The 27,848-nt window shown below is 42.6% G+C and overlaps 1 protein-coding gene across 4 annotated transcripts; it reads right to left on the bottom strand.

Annotated features, from left to right (window-relative positions):
• Window positions 1-374: 374 nt before the first annotated feature.
• USF3 (upstream transcription factor family member 3) lies at window positions 375-27,848 on the bottom strand. 4 transcript variants are annotated; one of them, XM_086884024.1, is made up of 7 exons: window positions 27,728-27,848; window positions 15,820-15,896; window positions 13,886-13,950; window positions 12,078-12,106; window positions 9,658-9,740; window positions 8,531-8,627; window positions 375-7,472 (listed from the first exon to the last, which is right to left on the bottom strand). In XM_086884024.1, exons 3-7 carry the CDS (start codon window positions 13,930-13,932, stop codon window positions 1,009-1,011), a joined length of 6,720 nt encoding a protein of 2,239 aa, XP_086740150.1. In that variant the 5' UTR covers window positions 13,933-13,950; window positions 15,820-15,896; window positions 27,728-27,848; the 3' UTR covers window positions 375-1,008. The 4 variants fall into 4 exon arrangements, with proteins under 4 accessions (XP_086740150.1, XP_086740148.1, XP_023796371.2 ...); XM_086884022.1 differs by having other exon boundaries at window positions 15,824-15,896; window positions 27,728-27,810; XM_023940603.2 differs by lacking the exon at window positions 27,728-27,848 and adding an exon at window positions 26,025-26,116.

Here is a 27,848-nt window from a genome sequence, read left to right as displayed (position 1 = left end):
ATCAAGTAAAAACTGTGCCCCCAAGAATCTCCACTCATTTTGTGGGATGGGACAGGCTCAGTCCTCTTCCTGTTGTGCTGCCTGCTACAACAAAGGGCTGTCACTCACAGAAATCAGAAAGCTGGTGCTGGAGCACGGGCCAAAGAAAAGTAGACGGGCAAAAAAAAAAAAAAAAGACATTGAGAAGGTGCTAAACAAAGTACAAAACCCACCCCGAGGAATGGCAACAAACAGAGCTGCTGTCTGCTGACTGCACCAGGAGTGGTGAGCTACACTGAAACATTGACTGAGTTCAGCAGTAACTGAAGCCACTGCTGAAAGGGATCCAAACAAGATTCTTGGAAACAGAAAGTCATGGGTTAAAGAAATCTAAATTTTCTAAAACAGTATTTTTAATTGCTGACCATGGGAGCACACAGTGATTTTCACCAAGTAGTCAGCCTTAAGTCACACATATGTGACAAGCTTGAGACAGACAAAAGCTGCACAACAAATGCCTTTTCCAATTAGCACTGGGTTAACACAGACTTGACTTGTGTTGAAGCTCCTGGAGATATTTTACAAAGGAAAAAGAGAAACCCAAATCATTCCAAGCTCCTCTGCAGTTTCAGGTAAACACATCATGAACAAACAGACACCTGTAGCACTTGTTTCCTATTTCCCATACGGATGCTCTCACTCATGTGTTACTGAGGGTGGCCCTTACCTTGGGACAATCGGACATCAAACTTGACTGTTGGAAAATCAACAACCAAGATTTGCACAGCTCTCAATGTTGCATCCTTACCGTTTCCTAGTAAGTAAGCATTGCTATAGGCACTGGTGCTTTAGAGTTAGTAAGGTGGGTGGAAATACAACGTCTGTTTAAATATGGAAAGTACCATATACATACATTTAGTCAAACAAACAGTGATGCTATGAATGGTCTCTCCAGGGGTGCCACTAAGATCTGCTTCCTTCTTCTTAAATATATAAACAACACATCAGACCAGAAGTCAGTCCGCCAGTTCATACAGCTGAGCTGCAGTCGTGACCTAAAATATGGCTTATATTGTGGGCAGGGCGGTTTGAGGGCTGCTTGGAAGAATCTGAAGCAGATGTGTTTGCAATGGAAAGCAAAGGCGACATCGCTGAGCCATCTGGAGGAAGAGCTGTGGCTATTTCTGGAAACAGGGAAGTTAAGTTAAAATTGGATAAGTGCGATGTGTTGGTCATGTGCATTGGTGGCATATCTGGAAGCAAAGGAAAACTTGGCTGAGCAAAACCCACAGGCCTGGGAGGAGACAAAATGGATCCAAATCGATTGTTTAAACCTCCAGTGCTCGGCTTCTCCGTGCTTGGGTTGGGAAACATTTGATTGGGAAAGTAAGGGATAGAAATGTCATTGGAGAGGGTAGGGTGGGCAGGAGAGTAAGGTGGATAGAAGGATGGCAGTGTATTCTGGGGATCAACTGGGATTAGAGCTGGTGTCCGAGTGGCGCTAGGCTGAGTGACTGGAGGGATGAAAGAAGCGTTAGCATTTATTGGTGGATTCATGCCACCCTCTGGAATAAAAGGGAATCCAAAATTCTGGGAGAGAGTATGTTGGTCAGGGGCCGCATTATCGTTGGACACTTGAGGGCCATCAGACATAAATCGGACAATGCTTCCTCTTTTTTCTATCGTGGACTGTTGGCGCCCAAGGATCATGCTGCCGCTGGCAGACAGAGGAAGATGGGGAAGACTAGGGTCAAAGACATTTCCATGTCTCTGATTTCCAGATCGATTCCTTTCGGGCTGACGTATTTTAGAACCTCCGTTGTCTTGCAGAGGATGTCTCGAGCGCTGAGTGACTGAAGAATTTGGCTGACGAACAGAAGGCTGCCCTTGCTCGCCGTTTCCATGAGAAACTGCAGGGTGAGGGTGAGCTGGCCTCACAACTCCATGCATATTGCTGGAAACAGGTGTATTCATGTGGTTCTTAGTTCCATGACTGTCCGTCATCCTCATGGGGTTGGACTTCTGCACAGAGATGTTTGGGCTTGTATTGCGACCCTGAATGTCTCCTGAGGAGGAAGAACTCGAAAAAGGAATAGTCAATGAACTGTTCCTTGTGTTAATTGCCCCAATGGTGGACATGTCACAGCTTTCCCTGCTCTGGCCATCACCATCCCTTCGGATGTGGACACTCTCCCGTGCTGGGGGACAGTTGTACTCGATTGTGGAGGAGGCACCACACTGCGTGTTCCTTTGATGTTCTGGGATTGACCTTTGGCTTCCACTGACTTGATCTCCAAGGTGAGGGGCGAGCAAACTCTGCATAAAACTTTGGTGGCACGTGTTTTCATTTTCCCTTGATGGCAGGGTGTTCCCTGTTGGAATACCCTGTACTGGCTGGTAGGGCAGTCTCTTCTGCCTCTCTATGGATGGCGCAGCATTCTGACCGATTCGGAACGCTTGTGACTGCATGCCTCGGAGGGATGACACAGAATTGCCAATTTCACTGTTTCTTGAAGCCTGTACATCAAAATTGCCCGTTGGCTGTTGATTGGGTCCAGAGGGCTTAAATGTCTGGCAATCAGAAAGACGCTGCACATCTGAGCCAACTGTGTGGTCGACTGACAAGCGGCCCTGCATATTATGAATCGCCAACCCTTTACTTCTAGAAACATCAAGATAGCTTCTCATTTCAAGCTGGTCAGAAACCCTAGGGCCTTGAAGAGATATTCCTATTCTCTGCTCTGAATTAGAGGGTGTCTTCCCAATGAGAGCCTCAGCAGAGTAGCTGGAAACTCTGTTTCTTTCCTGTCTGTGAGGGGTGCATGTCATATCTGATGGTCTGGTTACGATACTGGCCTGGGACACCATCTGCTGCTCTAAGCCTCTCGAGGTCATAAGTCTTTGCATCTGGTTGTGCCCTGACACATGTTCTGAAGTGGAGCCTTGCTGTCTGCTGCCAACATCCTGTTGCTGTTGATGCAAAATATCCTGACTGATGTGGCTCTGAGGGTGGTTGTGGTGGTTTCTGCTTGTTGCAGGATTTTCACAGTTCTTTTCAGGCTGGGAAGCTCCAAAGTGCTGCTGCATCTGCTGCTGCATTTGTTGGTGGTGAGGATGGGGCTGACCACCTTTCTGCCGTGTTTGATCACTTCCGTGGTGTTTCTGCTGCAGAGAAAGCTGTGTGGCTTGTGTTCCCTGGATGAGATTCCGTTTCTTTTGCATCTGCACCTCCTGCTGTATCGTTCGCTGTTGGTGGACGCTGTGGGGTTGAGAGTGGACTGAGTTTTCCCCGTGCGTGACGTGGTGCTGCAGCTGGTACAAGTGGTGCCTCTCTCTTAACTGCCCAGCCTGCTGCTGCTTCAAGTACGGGTGATTACTGTGAAGGTGAGAGATGCCTTGGGCAGGGACATGTTGAATTGGCTGCAAGTGCTGCCCTGGCTGCTCTGAAAGCGGTGCCTGAGAACTGCACTGAACTTCAGTTTGTCTCAAAGCCGGCGCTACGAAACTGCTGTTGGGTGGGAATAACCTGTTGAGGCCATCAGCATGCCCTTGATTGCTCACTGGTGCCACTGAATTGGATGAATTAGGAGGAATCTGACTAACCAGCATCTGTGTTTGATCAGCAATACCCTCTGGTGTTCGGTTCATCAGCGCCATCCCCTCAAGCCTTATGGGTGCTGTCTGGCACTGCTTTTGCCTCTTGGCTGTAGAAAGCAGAAGGTCATCCTGAACAGCCCTCTTGGCAGAGTCCTTGCGACCTTCGTGGTTTTGCTGTTTTAAGTGTGATTCCTGGAGCTGAGGAGCCTGCATGGTGCTTGCCCTGATAGCATTCAGTTGTTCCTGCGCATATTCACTCATCAGAGCAGGTCCAGGAGACGGATTGATGTATGTGCTAGACGGAAGGGAGAGGCTCACAGTTGCAGGGACACTTGCAGGCTCTGAAGACTGGGATAAACCTGAACAGCTCACCAGGGGATGGACAATGCGGCTCTGGTGTATCAGATTATTCACGCTTAGACTGGTTATGCTGGGTGTCTGGGAAGTGGAAATCTGCAAAGGAGTGCTTGATGTTTCCACACCTCCTACAGAGCAGCTTGGCTTCTCTACCTGCCTGTCGACATTGGTCTGTACTGCTTCATGAGCACCGAATTTGTTTGGTGCCGCTTCCAGTGACCCTGCGTTGTTTTCTTTCACTGACTGAGGTTTAAAAGGCTGTTGCTCTCTCTCCAAAGGTGCAACCTCAGACTTAGAGATGACATCCCTTGTGCTAACCTGTATTCCTCCTCCACCTTTCTCAAGGCTTTCCTGGTCAAAAATAGCTCTCGCCGCAAGAGCTACAATGTCAGTCTGCTCTGAAAATGTGCAGCTGTTACAGGTACTGGTGGAGGTGCTGCTCGTGACGTCTTCTCTGGTGGTATCTGGCAACATAGACGCAACTGAGAAGCCTCTACTGCTGCCAGAGCTGGTTGACATGGGGGAGTCTGCCTGCCTGCTAGTGATAAGGGAAGCACTGACTACTTCCTGATCAGAGATGCAGGAGTGAGGCTGGGAGAGAGTGTCGCTTTCTGTGTTCATCAGCAGGAGTTCCTGCTTCTCAGGCAAATCAACATTTGATTCTGCTGATTTAGAGTTTTCCATAGGAAAATTAGAATGCTCCCCCTGAACAGTAAATGAAGAGGTTTTTTCCACAGCTGTTCTTTCTTTTGTGAGATCAGACAGCATTTTGGTTAGACCCTGTCCTTCTAACAAGTCCGCGTCTTGCATTACCACTGAGGAATCCTGCGCAACGTTGCAGGACTCCGAAATCATTCCTGCCTTGGAAGTATGACCTGCTGTGTTGCTCTGTACTGCTGAAGTCCCATTTGCAACCTGCAAATGTGTCACCTGTGCTTCTCTATGAGAGGATGTTAAGGTGTTGGGGGGCTCAGAGGGTTTAGGAGACTCTGACAAGACAGAGGCAGTTGGTGGGTGGCTCTGAGATCCCTGGGCCTGCTGGCGAGGAGCAGCGTCTTTGGCTGGCGGTGGAGCAAGCAGCAGCTGCTCTGACACGACAGACTCCAGTGGTGAGGAGGCAGGAACCTCTGCTGAGCTCGGCTCTGGAGCAGAGGGGGTTTTCACTGCCTGTTCAGAGCTCGCAGCCTCTTTGGAAGGAGAGTCAGAAATGCTGATGGTGCTCGATGCAGCCGCGCTGCCCGCCTGCGATGGGGTTACAGCTTGTGACGCTGCTGGGGCACTTTCCGGCGGCCCTTCACCATTTGAAGGCTTTGCCACCGTCTCCACAGGAGGACAGTCCACCTTCCCTGCATCTTTGCAAGGAACTGCTGGGCAGGACGCTTTATTATTGACTGCTTGGTGTTTCTTTGTACTTGGCTTTTTGTTAGTCCTTTTTGATTTTGCACTAGATGGCAAGCCAGCAGCCGATTTTTGTGGGGAAGCATTTACGGAATTAGACGCACTGGTTAATACCGAGACCTCTGCAGGCACTGAAGATGCCACAGAAGTTGGCAATGACACGCAGTTGACTGTGGCAATCTGGTTACTGACAGTCGCAGGATTGGTGGGGTGGCTGAGAGACAAGTGCAAGCAGCTCTGTCCAGCCATTTGTGATATGCTTTGATTGAGGTTAGCTAAAGCACCAAATGTATTGAGGGCAACATTGGTATTTGGATCTTCGCTGGTGGTGGGCTGAATAATTTGCATAGGGGCTTGGTTTGAAGCTCCAGATGAAGACATGACAGGCTGCAATGCAAAAAGCTGCCCATTTAATGAGATAGTCTGAGGGTGCTGTTGACTGGACATTGTCACAGAAAATGTCTGTGTAGAGCTAGAAGATGGCAAAGAAGATGGCCTTGGTAATATATGGACAAGGTGCTTCCCTCCGAAAGTCTGTGGAAGAGAGGCATTTTGCACGGAGCCGCTGGAGTTGGCGACTGCAGTCGGCCCATTCACAGGGACTCTTACAGAAGCAGAAGGCTGAGCAGAGAGGAGGGGAAGAGGATTCTGATTTGCAGCTTGTATAATTACAATTTGCTGACTAACGTTTTGGCTGGGAACTTCCGCTCTCACAATGGGCGGGCACGGAGCAGGGTTCGGAGGCTGGAGAATGATGACATTCTGGTTAGTTGGTGCTCCTGTCACAGCTGAGGCGACAGGCTGAGCCATCTGAATCACCTGCATAGCTGAGTTTAATGGAAGGATATTTCCTGCAGCCTGAGCTTTAACCTGTGGCTGGCTGATTAAAGGCTGTATAGGTACGGGTGGGCACGAGGGCAAGGTAACTACAATCTGTTCAGCTGCCTGGCCATCCCCAGGCAGAGAAGCATGCAAACTGATACTTGTAGTCAAAGGCCTGCCGTGGGCAGAAGACACAGTCCCAGCACCACTGACTGGCTCGTTGAGGAGGGCAGTCATTATCCCGGATGGTGTCTGGCTCAGCGGCTGAACAGTGTTTCCTGCCAGCTGCAAAGTCGTCCACGTGGTCTGTGTGTTCCCAGCTGAAGGCATCCGGGTAAGGCTACTCATGTTTTTCAAGTCTGAAGCGCCAACACCTGAAGAGCCTGAAAAGGACCAGCAGTTCTCCAGGGGACTGGCAGCCAGAGTGCTTATTGCTGTCACAGCCTTAACTCCTTCTGCTGCAGATGTCGCAGGCGTCCCAGCACTGCTGACCACGTCCGTACTTGTGAGGACATTTGCAGAAGAGCAGCTCTCTGCAGCAGACAGTCTCGCAGGTGGCACACAAGCTGTGTCTGTGGTTGAAACGGCACAGCTCTCCTGGAGGTCACTCTTGGAACTGTGTGTATTTGAGCAAGTTGCATTTACCGGCTGAACTTGGGAGGCTTCCACAGAGGCACTGGAAGGAATGCTGGCTCCCTGCAGGAGTGTTTTCTTTGTTGATTTAGTGCCCTCCTCATCATTTTTACTTTTGAGGGGATTTTTCTCATTCTGTGGTGTGTTACTTGCAGAGCACTGCAGCTCCTGTTCTGCTGGAGGTCGAGGTGTGCTCTGTGAGCTGGCAGGAGCAGCGGTGGGCACACCTCGCTCATTCTCTGGGGTGGAGAGCTCACGAACATTCCCTGCTGGAGCTGTCTGAGCGGATGCCAGCGGAGAAACTGTAGGTTGCGACCATGGCTTATTTTCTGTGGGATAAATACCAGCAATTGTCACAGGAGTCACTAGGTTGCAAGTTCTCTGAACTGGCACAACATTGGCTGTTTGCTTTTGTAAATTATGACCAACATTAAATGTTATTCCCTGCACAGATGCTCCCTGGTTATTTCCATTGGGTTGTGTCCCATTTGAATAGACAATGATGTTCTTCTGAACCTGATCACTGGGAATAACAACGGAGACCTTGGCGTTTTTGAGGTTTCCTTTCCAGTGGATCGTAGGGTCATCATACAAGCAAATATCATTTGCTTTCAGTAGCTCAATGTATCTCCCATTTTCCTTTTGCAGTTCGTCCAGCTGTTTCCGGAGTTTTTTTATCTCTTCAGCTACAAAACAGTGAGAGCACTCCATTACATCAGAGAAAATAATGAAATAATGTTACCACACGATTTGGAGAGCAAACAATGTGTAGTAATGAAATAATTTGTAGAAATAAATTGTTAATAATGTATGTTCTTTTCAAATGGTGAGTAAAAGCTATGCACTCTTATCCTGATAAGTCTCTCTACTGAATGGGAAAGTGAACAAATTTCAGAGACTATTCCATTGACAATAGCAGGATATATCAAATTGCTTAGGAAAAAACATTAGGACTAACTCAGATGAAACTGAATGCTAATCAAAATTGTTTAATTCCTGAAGGAAAGAGAAGCACATTAATCTTTTTCTTTTCCCTGATTTTTTTCAAACACCAGAAGTGTTTTAATTGATAATCTTACAGCTTTCCAGGAAAATTAAGTTTCATTACTTCTAAAAATTACAGGCAAAATGAAATACAAAGCACTCATGCAAAGCCACAGAAACTGGCAATGCACTTGGGAGATGGCTCACCAAACTGGGAAAATCACAATAAAGCAGCAATAAAAATCACAAACCACACCATTAGCTCTGAGATTATTTCTGTCATACCTCCATCACTTTTACACATCTATTCAAGTAAATTTTATATGATGCATTATATTTTTAAAAAATGAGCTGTTGTAATTTCTACAGCTTTTCAAAGTTAAAAAAAAGCTTTATGAATGAAGAAAACATCTTTTTGATGAAAAAAAATGTAACTGAAGTTTGTCAGAAATCATTCTGGTCACTACAGTAGAATAAACTGGGGCAGAATTTACTAGATGATGCCACATCACCTATAAGCTCTGTAATTACTTTACATCACAATACAATTCCTTCATTATCTCATAACTATGTGCCAGAACACTCACTTGGGCATTCTGTTGGCTTTTTCTTTTCAAATATTCTAAGCAACTGTATTTTTCCTCTATGTGCATAATTCCTTGGGATTCCCATTTGTGGTTCCAGGCTTTGTTGCTAGTACAGAGACACAGCAGAAATGTGGGAAAGAAACTCTAGAGCCACCAGCAGCATCTGTACTTACCCTGCTCATTGTTCCCTCCATTTAACAGAAGTTCATCATTTTGTCTTTTCATTTCTGTTATATACTTAAAGGCCTGATCCAGGATCATGTTCTTGCTCTGTAAAAGAAAACACACATATAAAATTAGGAGAAAGGTCTAGAATTTGTAAAGCCATTAGTGATGAGGCTGCACTTACTCCAAGAGGTTTTAACTTTAAAAATATACCCTGAATATCACTGGGTAGGGTTTGTTTCCATTTGGTTTGTGTTGGGTTTTTTGGAGGTTGATTTTTGGTTTGGTTGCTTTTGTAAGATGAAACTACAAGTTTTGTGAGTGATGCTGACCCTAAAATGCAGTGAGATTTTACAGAATAACATTTTCAGTGCTGGAGCTGACACTTTCTGATGCCCAGAGGTAGATACTAAGGCCACAGATGTTGAACAGTCAGCATCCTTTCTTGCTGATCAGCTAAAATCATGTTCACTAATAAACATACACATCACATGAAATTTCCAGGATACTGCCTTGTAAATATTTCATTAGAAAGGAAACAAACATGGAACAACTATCCAGGGAGATATATGCATAATTTTGAAAGTAGTATACTAGGGAATATGGGAAGAGAAAATAACCTATCCACAATCTTTTTTATGAAACTATGCTTATTTTGCCTGCAAAACCTTTGTTCACTTCTTAATTTCTTCTACTGCTCAGTAGGAACACTCTCTGTTGGGGATTCCTCTGTCTTGAAAAAGATGCTTCTGTGCATCGACCTCAGAGCATTTGTCTTGCTTCATCTTTTGCAAGAAGAGTGTCTTAAATTACTATCATTATAATTTTAGTTTCTGAATTGCTTTCAAACCATCATATGAAGGATGACAAAAATAATCAGTCAAATGCAACAGTTTAAGATAAAATGCTCAAAATCTATGTAACTACATTCATGTGACCATGCACTTCCAAACAGAAATTCTATTACAAGTAGTTTTTAAAATACTAATAACTAGTGGTATTTTTGAGTATATTAATTCAGACAGTTTTTCCTTCTTGCTAATACAAACAGCAAAATAAGTATTTATAATTCCAGACAAAGAAACATTTGAACATTTGGCAGGAATCTTGTACGCACCTCTGGATGGACACTCACCTGCTTAAGTGCTGGAGAGCAGGGAATGAGTTCTCCAATTCTGTTTATTCCAGCATTAATCTTCTTCTTTCGATGTCTCTCCACTAAGCAAAAATAATACTGTGTCATCTGGATGGGCAAGCCAGCACAACAGCAGCACAACTAGGACAATGTAAAGGCTCAAAAATACATTATTTCATTACACACTAGAACCTGGAGTAACTTCAGTGAGGAAAAAAGTTCCTTGTAGGTAAACCTAAATTATCAGATTAACACCCAGTGGAGTCAAACAGCTGTAACATAAATAGCTATACCTTTAAAAGGTGGGGATATATTTTGGATCCCTTCACGAAAAAGTAAAGTTCCTACAACTCAAAAATTAGGTTTTGAAACTAACACTAACACAGTTTTATGACATTCTCTTCATAAGACAGATTGATTAAATTTACACATACAGAAAGCAAATGAACAAAGATTATAGAAAGAATCAGCTTCAGATTTGGGAAGCAAGCCTATGTATGCCTCTTAAATTCTAATGTCAAATTTAGCACCAAAAGAGAAACAATGTAGATTTTATCAGTCTTCTGGCTTAATTTACATTAACAGAGCAGCCAGCCAACATTGAACATAGGTGAAGCTCTAGGTATATGGACTATCTTTTTCATGTCCAAAGGTTTGACTGTTTTTAAGATCTAACTGACTGGGAGTAAAGAAAATATTGAATGAAGAGTAGTTCAAGGAATTACCTATTTTGAAGAAGAACCAAAAAAACTTCATTTATAGTCTTCTAGTGATACCATTTACCTCTTCAATAGGTCTGAATATTGGCAGTAAGGGTCTACACTCTAAGTCTAGGAGTGTAAATACCTCTGGACTTCATTTTTACACAGTACCTGCTTTCCATCCACCACAGTCAGCCTCTTTCAAATACTGTTAACTCTCATGTAGCTATTTAGTTTTTTTACTGAAATACTTTCATGTTCTATGCAAACTTGAAACTATTAGATATCTTTCTTCTTAAAAAAAAAAAAAAAAAAAGGAAAATATCTGTAATGGCTTTATCATGACTCAAACCATTGTGTTGTTCATTCATGGTGCTGAATGAACCTTCTGATTCGTGCAGTTGCTCTGCTTTTGGTGGCACCTGCAGGTGAGAGTGTATTTCATTTTGCTCCTTTACAAAAGACTCACTAATTTAATTTAAACAGTCTTATTTCAGTAGCCTGTCACTTCAATTTACCTTTCTCAGACTATTTTTCTTTTTTTTTTGTATTTTAAGAGAGACTGCTGGCATTGACAGAGACAAGCTTAAATACACCAAGCACAGCAAGACATAGTTTCTTATGCAAGAAATTTACCATATAAATTAGACCACCTCTGTAAAAATTAAAACACAGGACACCTGGGACTTAACCTTTATATATCTTACTAATACATACAGATATCACAGTGTTTGTGAAGTGCTACTCTTTTGTTTTGGTAATATTTTTAACACTCTCCTCATCTTTTCCAGGTATTAATGATTAAGAAAGTATAGGCTTGGAAGGAGCTGGTCCCCACATACTACAGAGTTCAGCCCAGGTGATAAAGATTTTGGAAAGCTATCAACACATGAAACAGGAACTGGGAATTCCAAAGAGGTTAGCAATCTTAAAAGTAAACTTGGTAAGACTGTTTCCTGTTCCTCTTTAATTCTTAGGAAGCTGGCCACACCCTGAGCACACTCAACAACCACAACATTGCACATGCTTCACATGGAAGGTGCTCAGTGGTTTTTCCAGCTGACTTTGTGCTGACCACGTGATACTGCTGTTCAGTAAAAGAACTGCGATTAATTTCTTTGGATATACCAGGCCAAAGACTGCCAGACTCTTTCCCAGTCCATCTTTCTGTTCCCACCTGTAGAAGATGCTGTTGGTGTTAGACACTGACTGTGTGCTGCCCTCCTGCATCCTGAAGGGATGTGACTGCTGCAACATACAGCCAACATTTGCACAGAATTTCTGGGACGTCAGCATCCAAGTGGGTGCCTTAGGAATAGGCTAGAGGAGTACTTCTAATCCAGGGAGTCTCTAATGCTCTCAGGTAGGACACCTGTCTCTGTTTTGACAGAGGTGGATATTAGTTGCATGTGAACGCCTGTGCAGTTGTTTTCCTTTGGAACTGAACACAGCTGAAATTGTTTACTTCTTAATTTACTAGCTTTGGAAAGGCAGGGGCACGGTGCTCCTTCATACTTTAAGTTTGTGCTGTGGAAAACAGCAAACTAGAAACAATCTGAACAGATATTTTATGCAAGGACACAGAAAGGTGTTTGATAGGATGAGGCTTTTTCAGTGTACTAAACTCCTATGGAGGAACCTTCTCCATGCAAAGTGTTTTACTGCTCCAAAATATTTGGGCTTATTTTCAGACCAAACAGCAAAGCATGATGTTCCTACCTGCATTATGTGTCTCCCGGTTTTTCTTTCTGTAAAACATAAGGGGAAAGACTCATGTGAAACTTGAATACAAACAAGTATTTCTTTTATTATTTGTATTACAGCTAAAAATACTAAATATTACAGTCTAGTGAACTAGAACACCAGAAGTCACAATCAGATGTTGTTAGACATTGGTATTAAAGAGTTTCTATCAAAAATTTGTTCATGTTCAGACTTAAATCAATTGCAATGTAACAAGGCACAGTGTAATGTTCCACTTGATTATTAGTACATATTTATAGTGGAGAGCTGGGTTTTTGTATTCCTGTTACACTATGCAGTGTTCAAAAAGGCCAAAGATTAATAAAAAATAGTTTAGTTTCTGAGGAACAAGGCAGTTAAATATTCATCTGAAATGCTGCTTTTACATTCACTGGATCACTGAAACAAGAGAAAACTACCATGCAAGTTGATTTTCCTGCCACATTGCCTTCAAAAATCATAGCTTCTGGTGTCAAAGAGGCTTCCTTTGTGAGAGAAACCAAAAATACAGCTCCTCTGCAGCTCCTGATCTTTACTGTCTCAAAATTCTGATAATTCTGTGATTTGGGCTTGTGACGGTTATGTTTGGTTTCAGATGTTCACCTGAGACTACTGGACTGATGGCAGCAAACACTGTGCAATGCCTCAAACTGCTTTAGTGGCAGTCAATAAATTTCAAATTTATACTCTACATATATAAAGATGTACTATACACATGCAATATTTCCAGGAAGTACAGTAAAGCAAAGCATGTGTTTTCTGGAAAAAACAAAATTCCAGAAAAAAATCAATTTAAAAAAACTTTTGTTCAGTAGCACACTCCCACTCTAGCTGTCCTTTTCGATGTAGCAAGCAATCTGAGGTAAGAATGCAAGATACAAGTGGAAGAGGTGTGATTACTATGAGGCACAGTACATCCTTTGAGTTGATACCTATGGCTGGTAACTCAATGAAGATAGTGTGCACCTGGAATAACTTAGACAAGAATTACAAGACAGTAATGTTACAGTTACAGGTCAGGCCCAGAGACATCTGCTAAGAAATAATGCCTAAAGATGATCATTAATACTAAATGTGCACAAGAATATAAGGAGCAGAGAGACCCAGCTGTCCTTTGGTTGACATTACCATCACAGAACACAAAATACTCTATTAGTCAGGTAAGAAAGTGTTGTGAAGTTTGCAAAGACTGAAAACTTTCTGTAGGACAAATCAATGCTCTCTTTGAGCCTTTCTTGATTATAAATCATATCCTACATGCTTACCTAGTCGTAATAAGGGATTAGATCACCCATGTTAATACAAAGGAACAAAACTCTGGAAAAGTTCTAATGAGTGCTGAGTCACTTTGTCACAAATTTTGGTCATAGCGTTGCTGCACAACCTCAAGGTGTAGTTCGAGTTTCAGCAGAGATTTGAGATGTATGATCCAGATTCCAATGGGAGTTGAGGAAGAGGTCTAAATTACCCTGTCAAAATTATACTATATATATATCTACAAGGAGCCTCCATAAAAATAGAGGCTGTGCTCTAACTGAGGCAGCAACACAGTTTTACACACATCAGAACTGTCAGTGAAAAAATTAAAGTGACCCAGGTAGATATATCTTTAACAAATAGTTCGGCATAGACAGGGAAAGAGAGAAACTTTTAGATCAACCCTGATGAACACACAGAACATCTTGTCCATACCACTATTGCCAAACTTTTAGCTAGAAACTTCATGACTGCAACATGGCCGCAGACCATGGAACTACTAGAGTCATTTTCCCACAGAAACTCACCGATGTTGCTTCTTAGTAGGTGTCTCATTCTCTGTCATCTCTGGCATGGTTTCGGAGAAGAGATCCTGAGGAAAAATCATGGAAGGAATTAACAATTCCTGCACTTTTCCAAATTCTTAGCCCATGACATTTGTTACATGGCTGTGCCTTGGAGCACAAGGATGGGGCCCTACTACAGTGTAGGCACAAGTCCATCCCCTTGACTCAGACCAGTGGTTTTTTTTGTGACATCAAAAAACGTTTTCCCTTATCAGCCCTTCCTCACTGAATATGCATTCAATTCCCAGTTCAAAATAAAGTATGAATGCTAAGCAAAAAACAAGCTACAATGAGGACATTTCATAAACTACAAGTTTAGAGTGCTCTTAATGTAGCAGATTACAAAACTTACTTGCTATTAAATTACTATATACCTCAAGACAACCAAAAAATGACACTCCTATGCTCTCAGGTATGTAAAATTCAGTTAAAATTAAAGTTATGAACTGAAGTTATACATAACAGCCTAATGAATTGCATCTAACTTGTCCTCATCTTGAACAGATAGGTAGCCTGTATTTAGACAAACAAAAACATTATAAAACTACACAAAAGATGAGATTAAGTCAATGATGGTTGAACGCATATCTACCAGAGAAATACATTTTAGAGAGCAATTTATACCATAGATGACAACAGGAAAAAAAAGATCTGTTTTTTGATATGTCTGAACTCTGTATTTACTTTCACACTCTTTCAGTAACCTGTTATTGCAACTCTCCCCAAGGGCCCTCAAACTCCTTGTGGCTTCACCTTTCCCTGGCTACTCCTAGAAAGCTCACTGGCTTCATTCAACAGGCTTCATATCTTTAGGGTATTTTTTGTCTGTTTTTTTGGATTGCAAGGAAGTGGGGGTGGTTTTTAGTGTAACTTTAAACACCAAGCAGTTATTAATGTGAACTGAGCCGACCACTACTGGCACTGACATCAAAAACAAACCCCCAAAATAATGTCCTTACAAACCAGAAAGTCAGAATATATGGAGCTCCCAAAGCGCTGAAGCATTCACTTCACAAAGTGCTCTCTGCACACACCCATGTGTGTGTCACACTAACAGAAATAATCTGTATTGTACCACAGCTGAATTTAGATACTGCTTTTCAGCCTTTTTTTCTAGAAGTTAATTAAATGTAGTGCATTCAGAAAAGATTAAAGGATGAAAAACATTAGGGCTGAAGCTGTTTACCACTCTAATCTTGGAGTACTTTCTCTGTTCCAGGGAAGACTTGGGAGACGTTGGCAAACCATAAAATAAAGCAAACAAGAAACATCTTTGAATGTTTCTTGAACAAGAAACATCTATGAATAGATCCAACTCAGGGAACTCAAAGTGCCTGAAGATTTCAGGAACATAATTCAACTCCACCTACACAACAGCGTACACAACATCACGAAAACTTTAATCCACTTTAAAGAGGAGTTAGAGCATTCCACTGCCTCACAGGGTGTTACACACAGCCTACCTAAACACAGCCATCACAGCCCTCTCCAGCCCAGCAATGGGAACACATCACTTTCCATTTATATCCCTCCAGACTGCTTTCTCTGTGCTCACTGACCATCCCCTGCATAAATTATGAAAACACCTGAGAGAGTTAACAGTCTTTTACTGTGGGAGAAAGCAGTGGTGCAACTTCAGCACTTCCATGCATACACTTATAAACTGTGTTACCTTATCTTAAAAACAAGATTTCTTCTCCTTTAAATCTAATTAGCTTGGATTAAAAACAAATTTATTTGAGTTTATCTTTAGTAAGATTAATCCAGTTGTTATCCCAGGCTGTCCAAGTTAGTAAAAACTCACAACTCTGAAAGCCAAGAAAGCCAGTTTCCCACCCAAGGCATCTATCACTTATCTCTCCTGCAGAGAGCTGGTGATGGTCAGTAGTACTTACTCACTGATTCTAGCTGCATTCACTGTACCAGGTGATGATGAAGGGCTTAGCTGGGAGACCTTAGCAGATGAGCAGTTCTGATTATAAAAAAAAAAACAAAAACCCAGTTAGAGCCCAGACATCTTGGACACTGTTGGCAACCAGAGAGATGTTCAGGTGTACATGGAGTGACTGAGGCCAGCACACCTCCTTTCAGCAGAGTTCCCAGCAGAACCTATGTCCATTAGGGCTACCAGCAGAGACAGGAGCAGCAGAGCAGCTGCCTGGTGACACTACACTCATATATCCATCACTGAGGCAGCACCTTGTGCAGCAAGTGAAATAAGTACTCGACGGGGCAAAGGGATCATTTAATTTAGTACTGTTTCTGTTTAGTGAGGATGTGAGCACATGGGCACACTTCTGCTAAAGCAAAGCTCTCAAACGTGCTTAGAAAAAGGAAGATTCTGGATTGTGCCATGTGTCAGTCACATACCCTGTTTCTTGATTTCTGCACCACTTATAAAGACAGAGCTGAGATGTCTGTTATTGGGCATTATAAGATCATATCAAATATGCTGGAAATCAGAGCAAAAAGATAAAAGAGGTCTTGGTTTTGGTGAACTTCACATTTTTGAAAGACTAATATATTCACCAAGCAACCAATTTTTTTTAATCTTGCAAATTTATACAGCTCAAGAACCAAAGGAGTATTTTTGAATTGCAGTGTATTTAACACAGAAAGCATCAATGTGGATTTAGATGGTCAGCTACCATGCAGGGCTACAGAGAAAGCACAACTGTGTGAAGGAAAGGATGTAAAAAAGCACCCACCCACAAAGACCCCTCCCCAGAAGACACAGCTGTTCTGACTCCAGCTGCACGGCCCAGAACACATTCACAGCCCCATCTTCCCCCTGCCCTAAGAGCACCCACTTCTCCCTCCTCACACGAGTTCTCCATATCCTGTATTTTAGCTTCTCCTGTGTCCACTCAATAAAGTTCTTTTTCTTAACAGCAGCCATCCCTATCTCCCAAAGTCATGACATACACAATATTCCAACTGCCTTATTTCTTAATGCTGAGCAGATGCTGAAATGATTCAGCAATTCATTGTATATAGAATTCTGGAAGATAGATAGACAAGGCCCTAGTGAAAATTTGTGCTGTAGTTTATTAATATAGTTCCTAACCATTTTTTATCCTGAAAAAGAATAGAAAATTTTTATTACATGTCAAAGACCCCACTTCTTTCTTCCCCCTCTGCCCTTTTTTTTTAAATAATGTCAGTAAGCTTCTTCCAAGTGATGCTGTTCCCTGCATATTTCAAGCCATTTGTTGCCACACTGAGGGTATAAGCCTCACAAATGTAAACTTAAAAGTCTGTATTTGATATGCTTCAGCTCCACTGGGATCTGCAGCCCATTTCACATAGGGGACATGGCACAGGAATGTTGTGACTGATACCCTAACCCCACTTTACTGAGGAATTACTTCAGGTGAAGTTTATCAGTTCACCACTCAAACAATGCTCCCACTTTCGTGGTCCTGAGAAGAAAAAGCAAGGCTGTACACATTATCTAATTAATCAATTGGTTTATTTTGAGCTCCACTGAAAACAAGTGGTTAATTTGTTAAGTAACACTTGTCTAAAACTCTGGGCTTTCTACTGATAGATTGTACAATGAGAACTGAAGCTGGTTTTCCCTGTTCTTATTCTGTAAGGACAGAAACCTTTGCATTTTACTTGATAATCCATGAAACAGCTCAAGCTGACAATACCAGGGAGGAGGTTTCCTTAAGGGCTGCTGAATACATGGGCTTTGTAAATTAAAAAGAAAATAAAAATACTGCCTAGGTGGCGATTTCTGAGGGCTAATGAATGTTTACACTGTCTCCACTTCTCCCCCTCAGCTGTTGCATGGCCAGAGCTTTGACAGTGGGCTTCCCTTTACTTCTTCCATGTCAGGTATTGCTTCTTCATGGCAAGATCCCTTCATGGATTCTCTAAAGCAGAAGACATGTATTTGCCTCATAAGCTCAGAGACAAATGTATTTTAAGTTCACTCATGAAATACGCTCACTCAGCAGAATGTCATCTGCAGAGAAAATGTAGCAAAATCCAAATTCTTAGAACAGATGAAGAAGCAGCAACTCATCCATTTATATTTATTTAGTACCAAGCTTCCCTCCAGCTTTATGCAGTTAACAGTTTTCACAATGTCAACATAAAATATTGATTTTAATTTAAATGCAATGTCATCCTCAGAAATTAAAGGATATTTTGTGTTCTGAAGATTAAACATAATTTAATCTCTTCCATTGTTCTGAAACATAGGGTATAAAACTTAAAACAAATTTATTTAAACATCTTCTTGTCTACCACCCATCTTTCCAGGTGTTATTCAGCAAATTTTATTAAATCTCTTCTTCAAAACATGCACTCAGCAAATATAAGAAAAAGATAATTTAGATTATTTTATTTGGTATTATTTTTTCACTCCTTATTTAGGAATTGTTTCCAAATTTAATATTCATTTTAAGAAAGAAAATAATTATTCCAATCTGTTACCTTTGGCTGTACAAGACAATCTTCCTCAAATTAGTAAAGCCATTCCACTCTTCTGCATCAGGCAGAAATAATCTTTTTTACATGCAACTACACATATTCTGCAAACCTACCAGCAGTCCAAATCTTTCTTTGTCTCAATATCCTTCAGCAAGCTTATGCTGTCACACTGCTGCAGTCTCACAGTTCTTACTGGTTCTTACATGTATACCTCATGTAGTTAGCCTTAATGTAAAGCTAAGATCAATTCCAAGGCACAGATAAGAATTACTCAAATGCTTTTTTCCTGAGATAGAGTGTCTTCTTCATCCAAGTAACTGCTGGAGCTCACTTCTATCTTCCATGCATGTTTGAGAACAAAGCTAGCTTTAATCAGGGACTTCATCCAAGCTTTTAATGACAAGCAAGGTGCCCTTGCGATCAAGAGACACAATTTACTGCCCTTTCTTTATTCCTCCTTGGAATGGTTCTATTCTATTTTTGTATTTACCTAATAAAATGACTGCAGGAAACATTAACACAAAGCTTACCTTTGTGTTTGTTACCTGTGTGCATTAATTACTGCAGCCTATCAAAGCAACCTGCTAAGACTATCATACAAGAAAATGAAAAAATTATATTTTTCCTGATAGGAGGAAAAAGATCTATCAGTTTGGTTTCGGAAGAAATCGAGATTTCCCTGTTACTGCATCCCTTACTCCACTCCCTCACAGCAGCTGGGCCCATTGACTGACCTAACTGCAACCTCTCAAAGAGGTGAAGTTCCCAGATGTTTACAAAAACCTGGGAGTGAGCAGAGGAGGAGGAGTGAGGTCAGGTAAAGGACTGGGCATGGCTGGGTCTGTGACCAGCCCTGCAGCATGGACATGCTGGCTGACCAGCTGGCTCAGAGTGGCACTGCCACCTTGTGCTGAGGAAGATATTCCTGATGCAAACCAGTTCAGAGTTTCCCAGGCCAACCAAACTGTTCACAGAGCTTCTGCAAAAGTTAAAAAAAAAACAAACAACAAAGCCAATAAAGCTAAAACTTGTTACATGAGGCAACTTTTTTTTTTTTAAGGTGCTTGCAAACAACAGATAGAAAGAAAATTTATCTGCTTTAGATATTTTTACTCTGCCTCTTTTGTTTGTATTATCTAAACTGAAATATATTAGTATTTTTCCTCCTGTTGACTTAAAGCACTAAAGTTTTAGTAAGGGTCTTATATAACAACATGCTAGAGAACTAGAAAGAAAATGTTCAGGGTTTTGTTTTTTTTTTTGTAATAGCATTGGAGGAAGAGAAAGCGTGTGATCAAGTGATATTTCCTCATATCTACATTAGTTTTGTTTTCATTTGTAATTTTCAAAATATCAATGCCAATTGCACTGACCACTTATTTTAAAACCATATTTTAGGATAGCACAGGTGTAGGGTCACTTGGAGAAATCCTGACCAGATCTGCTTAATAAAACTTCGTAAGATAAAAAAACCAAAACAACAACAACAACAAATAAACTTCCCTGTTAATCACCTGAAGATCCAGCTCTCATATTTATTCTTCTTTGTCTACCGTTGTTCCCTCCAGAGTCTACCTAAGTACATTTATCTTTACACCTTAGAGGAGGGGCAGAGAGAGGGCTCATGTCCACAGAACCAAGTCTCTTACTCACTGCAAAATATTTAAGGAGAGGTATTTCTGGACATTTTGCATCCAGGTGAGAGCTGCTGCCGCCCCCAGGCCTTGTGCAGATGATCTTGGTACTGCAAACAAACTGAAATGCACAGTGCAAGCAAAGGAAGATGCCTAAGGAAACTATCTCCTGTGGTCTGGGGCAATTGTTACAGGGAAGCAGACGTTTGGCAGCTAAAAAGCTGTAATTATGCAACCAGCGCACAAGCCAGAATCACAAAGAGCTCTCACCTTAAAGAGTGACTTCAGCTACTCAAAACAAGGGGAACATCACTCTTTTCTTTATGAAATAAAAAAGGAATGACCAGGGAAATCCTCCTGATCCCCTGTTCTCCATGTATTGCACTGAGATTCACAAGTTACCAACCGTACCAATTTCACTAAGGAAGTGAGAAAGTGTGAAAAATGTCTCTATGTCGAAAGACAGCGCTCATCTCCCCGGCTTCCAATGCCCAGTGATCCGTGGTACACTTCAGAACAGAAAGTAGTTTTCAAAGAGAAGACAGACATCTAATTATGCTGCGCTTGACAAAGGAGCCACAAGCGTGTTTTGATGGTGAAGGCTCAGTGGATACCAAGTGAATTGCGGGCAAGCTCCTCCTAACACAGGTCATCACCTCTGTGGTGGGGGTGTGGGTTAGGTTACCTGGATCAGATGGCAAAGATTGCCTGCAGCAGGCTGAGAGTGCTCTGCCACTCACTCCTGAGCAAGAGCAGCCCTCAGTGAGCACAGCCTTGCAGCAGCATGTTGCCTAAAGAACAAGGAATTGTTTTCCTGAAAAAAGCTGAAACATACAAATCATCATGGTCTCCAAATGCTGTGACCAAGATGGTTATTTATAACTCAGGAATCCATCCATATATGAAAGCTGTATTTGAAACACCGAAGAATGACTGGACAAATGTAGAAGCTGTAAGTCATAGAATCACAAAATGGTTTGGGTTGGAAGGAACCTTAAAAACCATCTCATTCCAACCTCCCTGCTTTAGGCAGGAACACCTCCCACTAGACCAGGTTGCTCAGAGCCCCATCCAGCCTGGCCTTGAACACTTCCAGGGACAGGGCACCTGCAGCTTCCCTGGGCAACCTGCTCCAGCGAGAGAGCCAGCCCAATTCTGCTTTCTCATGTGACCTTATCTACAAATGAAATCTCTATCCAAAGAGCAGTACCTTGTCACAGAGCCTGACAACCACTTAAGAATTACAACATAAAAACATTCATTTTGGCTACAATGATTTAGCCAGAGCAGTATTCTTTGCTTCACTGCTTTGGTTTTAAGCTGAGCTCTTTTTGTTCTGCAACTACAAAGGATCCTCACATAGTCTGTTTATAAAACCACATAAGGTCCCAAGGAGGTGTCAAGGCATTTTCTGACACGTGCCAAACTGCTTTGCTGCTCTCTCCTGAGGACCCTAACTAACTAGCAGTGCAAAATACCCTAGAAGCAAAATGTTCAGGGCATCCAGAGAGTTTATGTGTCTAACTTCTTAATTCATCTTTTCAGATATGAGCCATTCAGTACAAAGGATTACACAGTCAAGTCCTTAAATATTTTATAGGCTTGGAGTTTGAGAAATCTGACATGAACAAAGAACTCATCAAGGGTCCATGATAAAGCAAGCAATATTCTATGGGCCTGCACTAAAAAGTTCCACTACAACATGCAGAAGAGATCAAAACTGAGATTCTGTTACAAACAAATCTCTGCCCTTCCAGAGTTACGGGATTTCCCTATGAATCTTAATGGGGCCAAAATCAAAAATGACTGATGAAGAAGGTACCATAAAACAGAATTTCAGTTTTAATGTATAAACTCATCAAACAAACTCACTAATTACACTTCAGTGAGCTTTCAAAAACAAGCACACACACTCTGACCCCAAATCCAAGAAAACCAAACGAAGCCTCCACAACTTTGCAATGTACATTTTATAAGCAGACTACTCACTAAAGGTTTTAGTGGACAGAAGGCAGCTCATTCTCCTTCACAACCTCAATGCAATTACACCTTTGCTTTTCAGAGGTTTTTTTCTTGGATCTGTGAAGTGGGTGCGCTGGGCAATTAGTTCAGTTCCAGGAATAAAGGACTCATCTTGCAATCTGGATGTTTAACAGTTTTGAATAATACTGGCAGAGATAAAGCTGCACATTATTTTAATTATATTTAACAGAGAGGTCCAAACTAAAATTATCTGAGCCCAGATGACCAGAGAAAGCAAGCACACTTTCATAACACTTTCAAAGACGAAATTAAAAATCAAAATCAATTCACATTAGACACAAGAAAACACACCTACTAGGTGCAAATCCATAGGAAAACTGAATTCAGTAAATCCACCACTTTAGGAACTACTTACTTAGCTTAGGAGAGTTACTGTATATTAGCTATCCGAGGTGAGTAAGTAGTTCTGAAAGCACTAGGAAAAGCAAATAAGACTGCAGTAGAAATTTAACACTGACAATAGAGAATAAACTTCAACCAGATTTCCAAGTTATTACTTTGCAGCAGTCTAAAAGGAATGGATAAATGGGACAGACTGATACCATGATCCTGCAAGTTTTACTTCATTAAAACACATTCCATAAAATGAAAATGACTTATCTCTACTCTATCTTTTTCTTCTATAACTGTGAAATCACCTCCCTGTTGCCACCTAAGACTGACTTGGTAAATACCTTAAAGTGAAACTAGGAGTGGGAGAACTCCATTGCATTCCTTAGCAAGAGACAGCTCACATACTTAATAATTCCAAGCTAGGAAACACAGGGTCTTCCCATTCCCACCCAGAATAAAACAGAAAAACCACAAAGATGGACTGTAAAGTCTGTTGAGACAGTTTACAGACAGATTCTCCCTGAGCCTTCTCCTTTCCAGGCTGAACAATCACAGCTCCCTTGGCCTCTCAAGACAAAAGATGCTCCTGTACCTTAATTATCTTTGTGGCCTTTCAATGGACTCTCTATGGTACATCCATGTTTTTCTCGTATTGGAGAACCTAAAACCCAACACAAGATGCCAGGTGTGGCCTCACCAGTGCCAAGTGCAGTGGAAGGATCACCTCCCTCAGCTCACTGACACTCCTGTATCAAATGGAGCCCACTGCCACCTTTGCCACAAGAACACTTTGTTGGTTCATGTTCAACTTGGTGTCCACCAGGTCCTTTTTTGCCAAGGCACTTTCCAGATATGTATTGGTGGGCTGATTTGTTCTTCCCCAAGTGCAGGATTTTGCCCTTGTTGAACTGCACAAAATTCCTGTCAGCCCATTTATTTTAGCAATAATGGGAAAATCCTTGAGATGGTTATCTTCCCCTATTGTCCCAACTCCTTCAAAATATCGCTGAGAGGTGTAGCCTCTCCCCTGGTTCACCAGCACTCCTCACCCATGAGGCCAGATGAGAACACTACTTCAACTTAAAATTTACCTTGCAAAAAGATCACAGAGATGCCCCACACTCCCAAATAAGTGCACTGAAAGAAGATTGCTTCTCATGGTGGCAGTGCTGGCTTAATATGTGTGAAACTGACTCAAGATGATGCCAAAACTAGTTAAGCTTCTCCAATTATACAGGAAGTCCCAGAATATCCAGTAAGTGAGAGATTTTCATGAAGAAGGAGGTATTTAAGCAATAGATGCATAATATTTAAACACTTCTGAATTAAAGCATCTCTGAATATTAGGGATACTCCAACAGTGAAAATATTATGTTCCTTGTTGCTGGTTTGGAGCACCACTTTACTACTGGAGTAAATGAGCATGAAGAGCTGTAGCATGAAGCTCTGTACAAGAACTATGCTCAACTTCTAGGTAACAGCTTCACTGATGCATGAAAGCAAAGCAGAGTCCAGCTTCAAAGGTTGAAGGCTGGCATGAGTTAAGTGTCCCTGAAGCCAGCCACAGACTACAGATGCAGGCAGACACCCCAAATGGACAATATTATTTTCAGTTAAACTTCAGTTACTTGAAGAATAAACAAATCTTTAGGGTCTCCTCTCCTCATAAAACCCTTATACTGCTATTGTGTCAGCAGGCTAATGGATAATGCTTTCTGCAATCTTTTCATGGCATTGCCCACCACACCAAAAGCTGGAAAAATGGATCACAGGTTCTGAGGAACCTAGATTTAGACCTAAAAGTTAGTGGCTCCATACTTGGATCATTCCAGCCTCACTAGAGATGGACCACAAAGAACCCATTCATGTAGCAGAATACCAGAATGACTGAGATGTGCTTTTAGATGGAGCTGATTTCAATTTGTGGTTTTCACATTGGTCAGTTAACCTGATGGAAGTTCAGGTAACTGAGTGAGAAAGGCACTTGTTACCAGGAAACATGAAACATTTTTAGCAGCCTAGTACTTTATTCTTATCTGAATCAAATGGCACCCAGCATGGCTGATGTAAGAGATTGCTATGGTCAGTCATGCTTGCAAAAGTAACTCATTCACCTTAGAGGACTAAAGCCATAGCTTTTCATACAGGAAACAAACCCAGTTTACACACAATTTGTCAATCTTGTGCACACAGCAAAACCTCTTTCGTGCTTACTCTAAGCATGACGACAGCGCTTCACTTCACAAGGCAGCAAACCAAAGTACACTTTGGACACATTATATCCATGCATAAAAGCCTGAACTGTATTTTAAACAGCAAGTTAGGTCAGCATTACAAAAACTGGGCACTACACAAAACTTCCTAATCAAGGAAGTGAGACCTTTACATGTTTTACTGTAATTTGAAATAAGTTGAACACTGCTTAAATACTCCCCCTCATTAAAACTGAATACATATCACAGCCTAGAGTTTCAGATGAGACAGTTTTCAGTTAAATAACATTACTGAGCCATGTCCCTGATAAAAATGCCAGTGAAGCTGCACATACAACACAGGTTTTTAAATGAAAATAGATGCGTAAATGTGTGCATGCATACCATCTAACAGCTTTAATGTTCCTGATCTTTTCATAACAACTCCAGTTATAAATCTCAGGGCTCTGAAGAAATGTACTTGCCTCCAGCCTGATGTGCTGTCTGTCCACAGTGCTGCCAGTCATTTTGTAATTCTTCATTTCAGTTGTGTTTTTGATTACTTTAATCAAATCAAATCCCTCAGGATAAAAATGAATGTGTTTTCCTACTTTGAAAGCTATCACTGTCCTTCAAAGTGGCACAGACTTGGTGGTACTTTTCACCAGTTCTTGAGACACAACAAACCATGATTCATTGGGAAGCCCTTCATATCAAATGCTACACTACTTATACCTTCCCCCAGCCAGGTGTCACTTAAAAAGTAATTTTTAAGACCTTAAAAAGCACTACTGTACAAAAATTAAACCACAGAATGGCTCTTGTCAAATCCAGCATGTCCCAACCCTTGACTTCCTCTCATGTCTACTTCTTCCTACAGCAACCAGCTTCAACTCATAAGTTATATTAATTCAGATCCATGCGGGACATGATTGGTTACAATGTCACACACTATGCATCAGGGCATTTTGCAAATTAAAAGTGTGCTTAAACATTTGTAAGGCACCATCCCGAATCTTTCCGTGGCCTAACTCATTATACTTCAATATGTGGAAGCCAGAGGTGTTCTTATAATTTCAGCACATGGGGAGAAACCATCAACAACCAAACAATGCTCAAAACTACCTCTGTAACTCCTCTGCCTAAAAAGAGTCAGGAGCATCCCCTACATTCACCTAAGAAGAGCTGTGGTGAAAAACAGCTGGAGTAGCTCAGCCAGCAGAACACATTCACAGAATCTTTGCCTTCTTGTTCCTGAGATATCTTTGACATTTCAGAATACAGCTAAACTTCAGCTACAAGCGAGAGTCCACAATGAACACAGCAGGTGTGGGCCAGGCACGTGTCCCAGGGCCACTCGAGTGACAGTCACTTCAGTCTGTCCCTGGCCAGCTCCTCAGAACACTACTTGAAAAACCAGGAATCAAAGCAGCAAAGCCACTATCAAGAACTTACATCCTAATTATCTCTTTGCAGCTGTCAGACTCCTCCAGGATCCACCACCATTTTTCATCTACTCCGTTAAAATCTTCCCGTGCCTCCATAACCTAAGGGAATAAGTAAGTCTCTAAGGGAGCAAGTAATTTCCAAATTTGCAATGTTCTTGTACTGTTTCACATGCCTGACATGATATTTGGAATACAGGGACCTTAAAAATCATGCTCACAACTCGAGCATCTTTCTAAGCTTGGCAAATATATTTAATCCCAAAATGTACCTATGAGTTACTGTTACATCATTAAAGGAAAATCAAAAATTAGAAGTTCTAAATCTTTATAATAATAACCATTTACTCAAAGGAAGTTTCCTACTTCCCATTAGTCTGATCACTGCACACAATTCATGAGCAACAAACAAGGCTCTGCAGCTGGTTAAAGTGCTACATAACACAATCACATAAATAAGTTGGTCCCAAGGACTTGTATATTAAAAGTAAAGCTAAAATCATGCCTCTAAAACAAGCTGTGACATTACCTGACTTCTGGGTGCATTAATTAATAATTAATGCATTAACTGTGCCATTGTTATCTCTGCTAGAAGTACTTAATAATCACATGTCTAAATGAAGTCTAACGGAAGTCCAAGCTATTATGTGAAAAGCAAAAATACAGTTTTGTGATTTTTGTACTTATGAACAGAAACTCAACACATCACTATTTCCTTTTTCTTTGCCTTACTTCCAATTTTTTCCCCACAAACTTCCCTGAACAATGGGCATCATGTGCCACAGCTGTATGTAACCATAGCTATGTCAATGGACTCAGTCGATTTGTGCTGTCACAGCGAACTGCATTTTAAGTGTCCTGCCCTTAATGTGAGCAGCAGCTGTGAGTTACACACATCTCTGTGCTTGTCAGTGTTGGTTTCCATGAAACCGAAGCCTTTCAACTCTTTAAAACCTCTGCTGCTGGCAAATTTGACTGAAATTGGCCAGAGAGCTAAAATTATCAGGCAGAGAAGGAACAGACGAACACATCCATCAGACGTCCTTCCTTAGGAGACCAAGCTTGTAACACGCCCGACGAGAAACGTCAGCCACGAGCGACCGAGGTCTAAGCAAAAAGGCTGGCCCTGTACGCACATCATGCTCTGGAGTGGGCTCACTTCCCCTTGGGGTGCCACTCAACACGAGCACACGGCCGCGATGCACGGGGGATGCCGGGCTACGCCGAGGAGATGCTGGGCTGAGGCGCCCACCTCTCGCTGCCTCCGGAGCAAACTCCCCGAACGGCGACTCACGCTCAATTGTCTCCCAGCACCGCGACCGCAAAGCGGTAAGACCACGCCGCTCTCCAGACCTTCACCGCTGCTTCCCCCGACTTCACCTCAGCCAGCCCGGGCACGGGCAGCCCCCGCAGCCGCGCAACTCCTGGGGAGCAGAGCCCGGCCACCGCCACCGAGCCGCGACCGCCCGGGGGCCGCACCGCCGAGGGCCGCCCGCGCTCTGCAGCTGCGCCCCGGCCTGTCCCGGCCCCGCAGCCCCTGCCCGGCCCGGCCCGGGCACACCTGGGCCGGACAAAGAGGCACCGGCCCCACCGGCATCCCGGGGCGAGCGCGGCCCCGGCCCAGCGCGACGCCCCGGCCCCGCTGCCGCGGCCGCTCCGGGTCCCTCTCCTCCCGCTGCCGCTCCCGTCCTCGGTCCCGCCGCCGGCACTCACGGTCGGGCCGGGCGCGCTGCGCGGCGGCCCCAGCGCCGGGACCATCCTCCGCCGGGCGGACACCCCGCGCCAGCCCCGCCGCCGCCTCCGCGCCACTGCCCGCCCGCGCAGCCCACCCTGC

The sequence above is a fragment of the Cyanistes caeruleus genome, chromosome 3, assembly GCF_971803275.1.
Source record: "Cyanistes caeruleus chromosome 3, bCyaCae1.hap1.1, whole genome shotgun sequence".
Lineage (NCBI taxonomy): Eukaryota > Metazoa > Chordata > Aves > Passeriformes > Paridae > Cyanistes > Cyanistes caeruleus.
This window is presented reverse-complemented; position numbering and strand designations above follow the sequence as displayed.